This window comes from Hypomesus transpacificus, chromosome 23 (genome assembly GCF_021917145.1).
Source record: "Hypomesus transpacificus isolate Combined female chromosome 23, fHypTra1, whole genome shotgun sequence".
NCBI classification, from domain to species: Eukaryota; Metazoa; Chordata; class Actinopteri; order Osmeriformes; family Osmeridae; genus Hypomesus; species Hypomesus transpacificus.
In genome coordinates this window covers 6,780,078-6,793,832 of record NC_061082.1, presented here as the reverse complement: position 1 = coordinate 6,793,832, position 13,755 = coordinate 6,780,078, and the positions used below count along the sequence as shown (strand labels likewise).

The 13,755-nt window shown below is 48.9% G+C and overlaps 1 protein-coding gene across 2 annotated transcripts in view; it reads right to left on the bottom strand.

Moving 5' to 3' along the window:
- Positions 1-13,755, bottom strand: part of mylka (myosin, light chain kinase a) — a 36,126-nt gene that overhangs the window by 1,821 nt on the left and 20,550 nt on the right. For both annotated transcript variants that reach the window (XM_047046348.1, XM_047046350.1), the window contains 15 exons: positions 13,485-13,731; positions 12,907-12,987; positions 11,579-12,468; positions 10,178-10,294; positions 9,360-9,428; positions 5,012-5,059; positions 3,959-4,086; positions 3,724-3,880; positions 1,757-2,056; positions 1,481-1,507; positions 1,296-1,386; positions 961-1,164; positions 639-856; positions 401-524; positions 116-268 (listed from right to left, as the gene is read on the bottom strand). In XM_047046348.1, the coding sequence (XP_046902304.1) occupies positions 116-268; positions 401-524; positions 639-856; positions 961-1,164; positions 1,296-1,386; positions 1,481-1,507; positions 1,757-2,056; positions 3,724-3,880; positions 3,959-4,086; positions 5,012-5,059; positions 9,360-9,428; positions 10,178-10,294; positions 11,579-12,468; positions 12,907-12,987; positions 13,485-13,731 (2,854 nt within the window). The remainder of the gene's footprint in view (positions 1-115; positions 269-400; positions 525-638; positions 857-960; positions 1,165-1,295; positions 1,387-1,480; positions 1,508-1,756; positions 2,057-3,723; positions 3,881-3,958; positions 4,087-5,011; positions 5,060-9,359; positions 9,429-10,177; positions 10,295-11,578; positions 12,469-12,906; positions 12,988-13,484; positions 13,732-13,755) is intronic.

The window sequence follows — 13,755 nt, the reverse complement described above, 5'->3', positions numbered from 1 at the left end:
GCACATCAACACACAGACAGACAGGCACATCAACACAGACAGACAGACAGGCACATCAACACAGACAGACAGACAGACAGGCACATCAACACACAGACACTGCTGCTACGCTCACTTCATGCTCTTCTTGAGCAGGTTGGTGATGAAGTCTTTGGCGTTGTCCGAGATCTCGTCGAAGGCCTCGTCCTCAAAGTCCCAGGTTGCCGAGGTAACATTGGACAGGGTCTCGTTGTCGTTGTCTCCCATGAAGGGCGAGAGGCCGCTCACCCTGTGAGGGGGAGGGTGAGCAGTGGAGGAAGGTGGGAACACACATTTATAAATAAGTGTGACTCCCGCATTTACACAACAGTGACATGTCTCACTATAGTGCTGGAGCATGTGTGGTTGGAGCGACACTCACAAGATGTAGCAGATGACTCCTATACTCCACATGTCCGTAGGATAGCTGATGGCCTCATAGTTGATCACCTCTGGGGCCACAAACTCCGGGGTTCCGAACAGCACTTTGAGCGTCCCGGCGTTTTCTGCGAGCGTTCAGGGTAGATTGGTACGGTAACCAACCAGGAGGGTTAGCATGACAACAAACAGCATACGGACGTGGTGAAGGGGAGTGTGTGTCTGGACAGGGCCTGTGTTACCTAGTCTGCGTGCCAGGCCAAAGTCAATGAGTTTGATCTTGCCGCCGGTCTTGTTTAAACACATGATGTTCTCAGGCTTGAGGTCCAGGTGGACGATGCCCTGTTGGTGGATGAACTGGACCCCGTCTACGATCTGCAGCATGTACTTGATCACCTCCTTTTCAGTCAGCTCAAAGTCCTCGTCGATGATCCTCTCAAACAGTTCACCACCGGAGATCCTGAGAATCAGCACACACACACACACATCATTGAGTTAACATGACTTTTTCTGAACTACATGGGGGAAACAGACCTAACTGTTAAAACCTCAATATATACTCACATCTCCAAAACCATAACAATGTCCGACTTGCCCTCGAATGCATCTATGCACTGGACAAGCTTAGGGTGATGAAGGCTGTTCATGATTCCAATCTCGTGTCTGACATTATCCTTCTCTTTGGCAGAATAAGCTTTGATGAACTTCCCAGCCCAGGCTTTTTTGGTTGCTTTTTCCACAAGTTTAAACACTTGTCCAAATTTCCCCCTGAAAACACAGAACGTTTTGCACTTTTGAGCCAATGACAGAAGATACGGTAGGACAGTGTTAATTGAACACACAGAGATGTTGTTTGCACACCCTTCGATTTGAGATCTAGATTGATGTTGAGTACTCACGTTCCCAGTCTCTCTTCAACATCGTACAGGTCCTTGACTTTCAGATCTGCTCTGACTGTTACATCTCTGTAGTCTGGCTCCTTCTCCAAGTCTAGAGAGGGGCATTTCTCATCAGTAAACAGTGAGAGTTATTAATAGTAATGGTTATCTGATTATTGTGAACCTGATCGAAAGTATCAACATACCGTCATCTGAAGCCTCTGCCTCCTCTTCTGTGAAATTAAAGACATAATAACTTATATAACAATCTGGGACGAAACTAAATCTCTACTAAATATCGGCATAGTTAAACTGTGAGGTCTTTAACAAATAAAATAACCAATCCTCAAGTCATTCTAGGGGCACATAAACATTATAACCAACTGACAACAAATCCAACCACAACATCCCTGTCGCGCAACCTCGCCTGCTCTAGAGAGAAACACAGGTAAGTCCAGACCCTTCCAGCAGGGGGCGCTCACCATCCTCGGCTCCCACGGTGACGGGCTCAGACTCCGCACTGGGCTCTCCGATGCCGTAGACGTTGACGGCCCTGACCCGGAACTTGTACTCCCTGTCGGGCAGCAGGTCCTGTACGTTGTAGGAGGTGCTGTTGCAGGAAACCAGGTCCTTCCACTCCTTGTCCACAGAGTTCCAGATTTCCAGGTTGTAGGACTGGACGGCGCTGCCCCCGTCGTACGTGGGACCGTACCACGACAGGGTCAGGGTGGAGCGCCGGATGTCTGAGGCCGCGGGCACACGTGCAGGGGGGTCCGGCTTGTCTGATAAACACAAACACAGATAGATGTATGTATAAACATTAGGTTCAACGACATACATTCAACTGACACAGACATACAGATATACTGTATGTATATATATAGAATATATACAAACAACACGCATAGGTCAACACCGATATCTGGACACAGGGGTCAGAATGTAGTTCTAACCAATAGGCTCCGCAGTAGTTATTTCAACACGCCTTGAATCCACTACAAGACTGGACCCTGTGAACAGCTGTGCGTGCGCTCATGGTTCGGAATGGCCTGCCCTCTCATTGGCTGGGACTAAGATTAGCCACCTGAGATGAGTGGGATTCAAACCCCTAACATTTTCCAGATAGGACACACAAGCCCACCATTCACAAATGTCAGCGTGGTGGGTTCCTACTACAGCCTGTGTGAGTGGCTCAGCTGTGGGTAGGATCAAGGGAGGTTTCACCCACACTGCTCTGACTGACCTGGCTGGCCCCGCCTCTCTGACTTACGGTAGACTCTAATGCTACACTTGAAAAACCTCAGCTGAAAGTCACTGATGTCCAAATGAGCTTCTCATAAAACATGCTGTTCCATTAGGGCCACAATAAATGTCACTAAAAGCACCAGGGCCCCAGTTCAGGCTGCCTTACCCAGGCCGCACACTCCTGGAAGGAACTTGATTGAGTGACTCATCCCTGAGTGCTTTGAGAGAGACTTCAGGGAATGAGTGTGCATCTACTGTTGTACTTCTTTGCCGTGGTGTTAAGACGGTCTTTGGCAGGCCTTGGGAGGGAGTGAAGGTACAGTTGATTCCCCTGGCCTTGCCTGGGGCCAAGCGAGCCACGCTGTAACTCACAAATCTGTAACCCAGAGAGGCTCAGCTAATCCACGCCGGCCTCTCGTAAAACGCCACAGAAGCCAAGCCGCACAGCTCAGCACAACAAGCCCCACCAGCTGGTTGAAAACCAGGGGGGGTGGGGTGTCTGCCTGTGGGTGTGGGTGTGTGGGGGGGTGGGGCCGGAGGCTGTTCACACTCAACTGAAACAAGTGGGACATGTGAAGTCTAGCAATGCCATGTCAAAGCCATAGCCTGCCTTGCTCTAGTCAAAAGGTCAGAGAACCAACAAGTAGGTAATGCATTGGAACAAGCATCCCAGCAGAGTGTGACGTTTCACCAGGTCTCCAAGCAGCCCCTAGTCACCTCTGGGCATGCTGTTAACAGTCTCTGGGCATGTAAACACTGGCTTTATAAACTCGGCCGTTTATGTGGAGCGGCAGCTCTATAACTCTCCTGCAGCTGTGTGTGCGTGTGTGTGTGTGTGTGTGTGTGTGTGTGTGCGTGTGTGTGTGTATGTTTCCCTGAGTCAGGCTGGAACCTCTCCACTCTGACAGGCCAGGCACCGGACCTTGTATTAAAGCAGCCGGTGGGGAAAGAAGCACAGCCTTAAAAGGCCATGTGAGACCCCGCTACACAGGCCTGTTAGTGTTTGGCTCTCCAGCTGGAGCTGGGGCAGGATCAGGGGCTGGAGCTGGATCAGGGGCTGTGGTTGTGCTTGAGAATGGGCTGGAGAGCTGGGGCAGGGATTCGGACTGAACTGGGGCTGGGACTGTCCCCCCCCCCCCCCCAAGCCTAGTACTCATCTCTCGTCCACTCTTGTCCCCGTCTCCCCTGGGGATGTGAGACGTACCGACGATGGTGAGGTTGAGCGCGGCCTGTCTGAGTCCGTAGCTGTTCCGCAGCTCGATAGTGTAGCAGCCACAGTGCTCCTGCTGGCTGTCCGCTATGGTCAGCTTACTGCTGGACTCAGTAGTCTCAATGGTGATGTCGCCTGTCCCCTCCTGGATCTGAGGAGCACACAGGTCGAGGTGAGAGAGACGGAGACATGGTGGTGTAAGTGCGATGTGATGGATGGGTTATCTTACTGGTTTCCTGAACTTGAGCCAGGTACAGTTGATGGGTGGGGCTCCTCCAAACTTGCAGAGCAGATCCACCTTCTCCCCAGCCAGGATCTTCATATCATCAGGGAACTGGGTAATCTGAGGGGGCAAGCCTGGAGCAACAACAAAGGATGTAACATTAAAAAAAAAACACATTTGACAGAACTATGTTCTAGGTAGTTTTCTTTATCTGTGAAAAAGATTATAAAAGTACAAAACTTTCAATCTACAAACTGTTTACCTTATGTCAAACCGAGCTTTTAGCCATTTATGGAGACATTTTACCAACGTCCCCAACACCTCAGGTTGACATTACCAGTCTCAACATGAAGTCACATGGAACATCCCTATACCTACCACACTAACCGCTATTTAATCCATGCCCTGCACCATTAATCTGTGGCTGAGTTGGTTTGGCAAGGCCCCGGAATTTCCACACACACACACACAAATATGCACACACACACACGCACTCTCACCAACACTCTTTATTTCATTGCTTGCGAACACGGTAAAGCTCCACACAGTGGGACAGAGCACAAGTGAAACAGCTGCAGCTCTGTCTGACACCGACAGGGCTCCACTGCTTAGAAGTCCAAAGTGAGCTTGGTTGACACAGGTAGAGGGGATCTCTCACTTCTATAACAGGCAGGCCCAGACCTACATCACCACCACCACAACAAACCCACACCCAGAGCAAGGACTGTCTTAACCCCAGACACACTCTACAATGACTGTCACTGTAAAAACACACTCCTGCCAGGGCAAGTCTACACACCAGAAACCTTATGGCTGTCACAGCAAATCCACACTGTCCAGAGACCAGTCTCTTACATCCTCTTCACACCTGCACCGTTAAGATGGGGGTGTTCTAAACTTAGCAGCTAACAAAATATTCTGCCTTTTCTGCTAATAAAATCTGCAACAACAAAAAAAGGTTGCTTTCCTGTAGCATAACCCCAGTTTCTCATAACTGTCGAACCAAAAAAAATGAGCATATATTTGAGTGGAGAAATCAAACAGCTGTTGTACACTTACCTTGTTTAGGAGGTGTCTTTGTGTTAGGTTTCTTTATTCTGGCCTCACCTGTAAGACACCGCAGCAAGAAACACAACACATTACATATGAGCAGAGCTTATGTGGAAAACATACAGGGATCATTAAACATTCATACAACCAGGCACAAACTATACTGTACTGTACACTTTCAAATTAGACTGATCAAAGGTTGGTGGCTTTACAGGGGCAGACCATGTACCTGACCTGGCCACCACCAGACCAATGTAGACTATAGGGGGAAACAGGACTGGGGCCAAGAAGTCCATTATTTTAGAGAAGGACAATGTTTGCAAAACACAGTCAGTCCAAATCATATAGTATACCTTGTATACATTGAGTCCACCATATTTTCTTTCAAACAAATGAACAATTCTTCCAGTGACTGGATAGTATATGGTAAAAACAATATAAACTAGCATGTGTGTGTGTGTGTGCGCGCTTGTGTGCGTGTGATAAGTGAACTTGTGGGAGGAGGGATTCTCTTCTAAATGTCCTGGGAGAGTCTGTTGCCTCAGTGCTGATGTCCTTTGGTATTTGCCTTTTTTGGTAATACTAAAAATAGTCCCAGAAGTATCCAGGAAATGGCTCTTGGCACTATTTATTTTACATTTGATTGCTGTCAAGAAACAATGTAGCCAGTAAAACCAAATAATGCAGGGAGAGGGGATACAACAACCCTCGCAATTACATGTTTTAATCTTGGTCATTAATTTTTTCTCACTCTCTCTCTTTTTCTCTCTCCTTCACTCTTCCTGGAAGAGCTTCCTCCTCCTTGTTCTCTCACTGGAAAGAAAAACATTTTTTCAACACAAAACTATTTTGGATAACCATAGAAGTGTCCAGTGTCCTGAAATACATTTCAAAAACTTAATGGAAAAAGTTTGATTGCTCTACAGGCTCACTGACAAAACAATCCTGTAAATTTGTCTGCGTATAGAAGAACTAGAAGAGAAAACAGACTAGAGATCCCGCCAGCACCAACTGTCTGTTTGACGGTTTTACTAGAGGGAAATGGCTTATCCTCTAATACCAAGTTTCCAAAACAACTTTTTCCATTTGAATTAAAACAACAATTTCCACAGGGCTTTTACGTACTTCCAAAATGAAATCTGCACAATTAGTCTGTAAATGGCCTGTAGTTTTACGACAAGTCAAGAAACCAAATGACAGATTCAACCCCACAACCTGTCTCTGGGGTCTGAAGACACACTAAGCTGGCTTTGTGTCAAAGAGAGGATTCTGCCCTATTAAGGCAGAAACACAAGATAACCAGCTATATGTATGTTAAGGTCATTGAATAAACATGACTTTCAACCATCAAACTGGCAGGTCATGTTCTAGTTCATACCAAACAACCTCTGTGGCTGTGTTGGTGTAAGCCTGTCCCTCACTGCTTGTTGCATCCTGTCACTACTCCTCACTTCTGCAGCTACCAAACACGTGTTATCAAGCGGCCCCTCGGTGTGCCGTTCACAAACAAAAACAGACCGTCACGTGACAGGAAAGACGACTGAGAACATTCACGCCCTCCAAACCATAGACAGCCAATCAGAGAGCAGCACTGACACAGACCTGCTGCTGAGCAAGCTAGAAAACAGAGCCAACTGAACAGTTTACTGTAACCCCATCAACAAATTCAAGCCAGCGTCTCTGGTCATGACCCATTCTCCAACCACAAGAGGGTTGAACCCAGTCACTGCTCTGGCATGGTCTCCTCCTCTTCTGAAAATAACTCAAAACATGCCCTCAGACATGATGTGCACACGTGCTGTTGACAGAATTCAAATGCATGCCAACTGTTTATCTCTAACTCAACATGCATCTGGATGTGTCAGGCCATGTTGAACTTGTTTGAATGTGTTAGGGATGAGTTCTGTCATTCAAAAGCATGGGACCAGATCTGCCATGTCGACACCAAGGTGAATCAAACAAGACTGACACTAGACACCGACCAGTCCTCATTACATCTCACTTGGCCAGCTGCTGAGCCTTGATAAACCCTGATGAGAGGAGAGGATGCAGAGGTAAAGATGAGAGCACTGTGACATATGAGGCATCCGACATCCACATTGCTCACACACACACACACACACACACGCACACACGCACACACGCACACACACACACACACACACACACACACACACACACACACACACACACACACACACACACACACACACACACACGCAGTGTGATCATAGTGGATAGCATTCATTCCCTTTTCGGTGCACTTGATCTAGCTTGTCTGGCATGCTGTCCGGGAACAGTGGGTAGAGTTCAAACTATTCCATTAGTTCCATTAAACAAGGCATGCAAAATCAAGCACACCTTATGTAATTGAGAGAGGGAGGAAAAAAAAGACTGAATCGGGGCCAGAAGTAGTTGGAGTAGCGTGTGTGTGTTTATGATGGGAGGGATATTAGGTGGAGGGTTGGAGGGCTTCCAGGCAGGACAGTGCCTTGTGAGCTCTGCAGGACTCTGTTCTGGACATAGTGCCCCCGAGAGCAAGTTAAATAAATTTGCAGGGGTTAGAGTTTTCCAGTTAAGGATGAAAATGCTGCTTGTTTTCATAGAGCTACTCCATTGATGCATTTCCCATGCCTTTCCACACATTCACAGACCTATACAGCACGATAGTCATATACACACACGTGCATGGACACACACACAATCAATGACACACATCACACATGCGCTGTATCATGATAGATCATCTAACGTATGATAGCATCCAAAGGTTACTTGTATAACTCAAGGACATAAATCAGGATTGAAAGGCACATAAGTGTAAACAGCAGGAACTATGTAAAGGATCACTGCATTTTCTAACATGGTCCAGGACCCTTTTAGCTCTTCTCTCCATTGCTGGAGGGAGACCGAGCCTCTGAGGAAAGGCACTGAACCACCATTGATATGTCTGGGGACAACACAATGGAAGTAGAAAACCATCAGTTGAACACTATCATGTTTAGCTGCAGCCAGATGACCAGACACAACCGTACCTAGGATCTAACTTATGACAGAAAAAACCATGGCTAATCGCTCTCTTATGTCAGGTCCTAGGCATCCTACTTTTTTTTAAAAGGCTCTTCTCTTCCTCTTTCTTACTTATTCTCTCTCTCTCTCCCTTGCCCTCTCGTTCCTTCTCTCCCTCTCTCCGCCCCCTTTCTCTTTCTTTCTCCCTCTCTGTCTCTTTCTACCAGATCAGTTCTAGGCCTTGTTTGGATCAGGAACATTCCAGTGGGACAAAAGCGTATCCCGAAGCTGGCCGATTTCAGCAGAACCTGGGAGTATTGGAAAAAGAGGTCAGTGAGTGCGTGGTGAGGCTGAACGAGAGGGCTGGGGAGCAGGCAGACACAAGCCTTACATGGAAGTTTGGAAGAGGAGGGCGAGCGAGCAGGGCAGCTACACAGAAGCCTTCTCTCTCTCTCTTGTTTCTTCCTTCCGTACCGCTCTCTCTCCCTTCATCTCTTTCTCTCTTTATCCCCCCTCTCTTCCCCCTTCTCTCTTTTTACCCCCCACCCCCCGCCTCCCTCTCCTCTTCCCCAAGTCACTCTCTTTGTATGTTGAGTTCCAGAGAGTATCGGTCTGCAAGACAAACACTGCTCCCTTAGGTCTGTCAAACCTTACAGATTCCGGGCTTGTGTGTGTGTAAAAGAAAGAAAGAGAGCAGCGGTTTTTACACCCAATCCCATTGAAAACTATGCAGGTTGGCTGAATAAGATACAGCCCAGCTCCTGAATTCTTCCTTTTCCACTCACAAAGATTAAGATTTAGAAGATAAAGATAGAGGCATAGCAGGCTGTCCTCCTTGTTTGAGTGTAAATCTAGTGTATGGAGAACATCACTTCGGGTTACGGAGAAGTACCTATGAAGATACATTCCTGCAGATCATAATCTCTGTGCGTGCATGTTTTCTACGTCTGTATGTTTCGCCTCCTTCAGCCAACTGCAAATGGAGAAAAGATTGCAGCCAAAGTAAGTGGGTCCAGGGTCAGGATAATATTTTCTCTCTGTTCACATGCTATAAAGGGACCTGGCCGAGGCTGGAGGTTGAGGCTGGGAGCTGTAGCTGGAGGTTGAGGCTGGGAATTTGGGCCAGGGGCTAAGGCTGAAGTTATGAACTGGGGTGGAGGCCAGGTCTGGGTCTGAAGGCTGAAGCTGGGCCTTAAGGCTAGGGTTGGGGCTGGAAGTGGGTGTGAGTTATCAGGCTAAGGCTGGGGCTGAGACAGAGGCTGGAGTGAGGACAGGCTGCCGCGATGGGAAACACAGTCCACGCCTCTCCTTTTTGGGAAATAAGGAAGCGCATGTTTTGGAAACTCACTCTCTGAGGTAGGGGTGGTCGTCTTCTTGCTTTTCTTGTCAGCTGCGGTCGAGTTTGTATCTGTAGGATCTGCAATAAAAAGACCATAGATTAACATTAAGTCATTTAACAGACGCTGTTACCCAGAGAAACCTACAGTAAGTGAGGGACATTCCCCCGAGGCAAGTAGGGTGAAGTGCCTTGCCCAAGGACACAATGTCATTTATCGCGACCGGGAATCGAACCGGCAACCTTCTGATTACTAGCCCGATTCCCTAACCGCTCAGCCATCTGACTCCCTGATAGATATGGGACAGTTGTTAATAACAGCCCACATCTCTTCGCACAAACTCGTACTTCGTAGGACAACCGTAACAACAATGTTCTATCATAAAAAGAACAAATCACAACTTTAAAAAGGTAACTTTAAATCAAGTGTTTACATGGTAATATCAAACATTGTGATTTCCGATGCATTGCGAGCGCACCTTTATCTACGTATGAGTGCGTCTGTGTGTGTGTGTGAGTGTGTGTGTGTGTGTGCGTGCAGGGGGAGGACGTGCAAGCCGGGGGGAGTCTGGACCAGCGATCCCAGCTCTAGGCTAAAGGGTGTTCTGTAATTACAGGAAGTTCCAGAGCATAGGCAGACTGAAGCTCCTGGGAGCAGGGCATGGTGGGAAAGGAGGGGAGGGGGGCCGGGCTGCAGAGCCACAGACTGTTGCGACAGCCAGAGAGGATTTGTGTTTGTATGCAAGACGTTTCGGACATATATTATGATGTCTTGTCTTATTTCAACATGAGAGCACCTAGAATGATTTTTCTGTCCAGGTTCCACTCACCGTCCACCAGCACCATGCAGGAACACTCGGTTTTCCCGCCAGAGTTTTCAGCCCAGCACTTATACTGGCCCTCGTCTTCAGGCAGGGCCTTGGCAATGGTCAGGGAGCACTGTCCGCCTGCAGGGGCAGCCAGGACAGAAACAGTCAGCACAGACACATGGTCAACACAGAGACGCCCAACATTACCACAGAAACAGTCAGCACAGACACATGGTCAACACAGAGATAGGCAGATACACCTAGCATTGGTCTCTATGTCAGCCCTCTCAACATAGTGGTGGTCAGCACAGGGGTGGTCAACAAAGTAATGTAGTAATGACATTATTTAGTAGACACAAGAAAAGTCAGAGACCAGGTCATAACAGAAGGAGACAGACATCACTGAGACACAGGTACAGTCAAGACAGGGACAGATAGTCAGAGTAAGAACAGCTTGAATTTCAGCCATGTTATGTAATTGTACGCAGTACAATTACGAATTCTGATATCAGATAGCCTGAACAACACTGAAATCACCATGAAGACCCAGTGGGCCAGGGAGCCATGGTCATGTCTCAGCCTCCAGTGACTCCTGCAGCCTGAGCTTCAAGCTTTTGGGATCAACTGTACCTTCGCATGCTATGATAACCAAAAGCTGCTTCTCCCAGAGCCCCATGAGGTCTTCACCCAGACAGACTAGACATGAGAGACGTTATACTGTCCATGGTATTGACATGGTAGTCATCCATTGGAATAAGGTAGAGGGCTGGGTGACATTCAGGATTAATAGTTAGCGATGGGATGACAGACAAAAACACACATACATACACATGGCATTCCGAGACAAGCAGTGAGGGTGGCATTGTAAGAACTCCCTACAGCTCGTCAACACATCGTGCCGCCTGAAATAACAGCGTGAGGATTATGGAGGCCTGGAGGAGGATGAGAGGCCGGGACCCCCAGGAGTCTAGGAGCAGGGAATCCTTCTGCTATTCTGACCCTGGCTATTAATACCTCTGTAAACACGACAGGGGAACTGTTTCTACAGGGAAACAATTACACAGACAGAACACAATATTAATCAGAAGCCCTGAGCTACGCTAATACTGATTCCCCCTGTGTAAAGTGATAGGTTAGCAGGATGAAATGCCTCTTTGGTGAGGGAGCAAACTCGGCCGCACATCTTTGTGCATGTAAAAGAACCTTCTCCGTGTTCTAATATTAGAATCCCACGCCACCCCTGAACAAATGGCCAACCAATCCGTTACTCAAAAGAAAATCCTCAGTGTTGTGCCTTTCTGTGCGACGGTGCTGCACCTCCTGCTGTGTTAACGAACTGTGAGCTTATCTGCTCAGTCTCAGACAAACACAGTGACGCTTTCGAACGAGAGTGCGGATCTAGGCACGCGGACATATAATTACCGTCGTTGGCGAGGATGATGAACTTGGAGGGCTTGATGACCTTGCCGTCGAGAGTCCAGGTAACCGCGGCCGGGGGGTCAGAGGTCACCTGGCACTGCAGCCGGAGGCGCTCTCCGTCCAGCACAGTCACGTCGCTCAGCTTCTGTGGGAACACCGGCTCCTTTCCAGTGCCGTTGCTCTTCTTCTCTATAATCCCTCCGTCCACACAGTTGACCGCATTCTTCTCCTTCTCCTTCTCGCTGGCAGCAGGGACGTTTTTCTCCACCGGAGGACCTTCGCCGTTCTTCTCCGGGCTGCTCTGCTTCTTCTTGTTCGCCAGCACTGAGCGGAAGTCAGCATTCTTGGGGCTGTCTCCCTCGGGCGCAGGGGCAGCGCCTGCTTTAGGCCCTGCTACGGCACCTGGGGCCTTCTTCCCCAGAACGGCCCTGAAGTCGACCTGTTGAGGGGTGTTGACCTTCCTCTCATCTTCCGACTGCGTCTTGGGCTTGACCCCGGCGCGGTTGAGGTTAGCCCTGAAGTCCATTTGCTCGGCCGTGTTCTCCTTCAGGTCCTCCTCAGACACACTCTTGGTGGTGACCCTCCTGCCCAGCAGGTTGCGGAAGTCGCGTTGCTCGGCTTCCCGCTGGCGGACCTGCTCTTCCCGGTGCTCCTTGGTCTCCACGCGCCTCTTGAGCAGTCCCCGGGCTGGGCTAGGCTCCTCCTCGCTGGGGCTGGGCTCCGGGAAGGGGTCCCCTGGCTCCTGGTTGTCCTGGGGCTGGCTGGCGGAGGTCCTGCTGCTGTTGCTGCTGAGGCTACCTCTGCTGCTGGTCGTCTCTGCTCCTCCTCCTCTGCCTCCTCCTCTCAGCACTGTCCCTGCTGCTCCTCCTCCTCCCTCGCGCTCACAGGGCTGGCTGCTTCGACACAGGGGCGGAAGGGGAAAAAACACAGGGGTCGCTTAAAAGCCCCGGCTCACTGGCTGACTAGCTCAGCCCACCTCTGGGTAATTGAAAGGGAGAGGGAGAGGGAGAGGGAGAGGGGAGCACCACAACTCAACATGATGTTACATCAGAGATGACTATAGTAGCCTTATAAGGGAGCACACCCTGGACAGGGCCCCCCAGTCCTCCAAGAACAGACCCTGAGCCTCCCTAGATCCCCAGCCCCCTCAACCCACCCCCCCATCCCCTGACTCTGAACAATGGCACAGCTGGAGGAGGAAGTACTGTAAACAATTTATTTGGTTATATTGAGGGATTAAGCAGATTTTGAGCAGGAGGTCTGGATAGGGAGGGAAGGAGAGTCAGAAATAGTCCCTGATCCGGTGGGGCTAGCTGGGCTGAGACACATACGTTCTGTCTTCTCTGCTAGACACCCCTGGACCCTCGCTGACCACCAGACTGGCCACACAACTGCAGTCTCCCACCTTGTTCCTGGAGAAAAGAGACAATCAACAGGAAAACAAGGTTGGGGGGAGTTCTAGCTGCTGATTCGTTGACTAAATCCCTCTGAATAGATATCATGTTAAAGGGATTTGGGTCGCTCAGGGCTGGATGCTCCACATGAATTTTACAACTCCACTGGTATTACCACCCACATGCCATGCTGCCAAACACAGCACACCAAAACAAACACAAAACAACACTAATGAAACTAGATTTTGGCTTTAGAAACACTATAGCAGATGCAGAGCTGAATATAATAAAAAAAAAGGCATGATTGTAATCATGTAAAAAAAAGGAATGTTGTAACAGAACTATTAATGGTGTGGTTGAAAGAGTCACAATGGGATTTTGCTGACTCGTACTGCAACAGAAGGTGTACTAGGAATTTCTGGGGAGTCATGCTGTCGTGTTCAATTTAGTCAGAAAAAAATCTATGAGCAAATCGACCAAACAAACAATCCCTGCTCCATGGGACTTCTAACTACCTGAGGCTGATCAGGTAGTCTCCAGCATGCTGGGCCCTGACTCTTCTGATGAGCAGAGACACTACGTCCTCCTTCTGCAGCACCTCATAGTCCGGTCCAGAGGACAGCTCCTGCCCACCTCGCCTCCACTGGAACTCTGGGAAAGGGTCTCCAGCAATGGCGCAGGACAGTAGAATGTTCTGGCCCACACAAGCGCTGGTGGACTTGGGCTTGGTGATGAACCAGGGCTGGACTCCGTCCTGGGGTTCTGGCATACACAAACACAGTTATT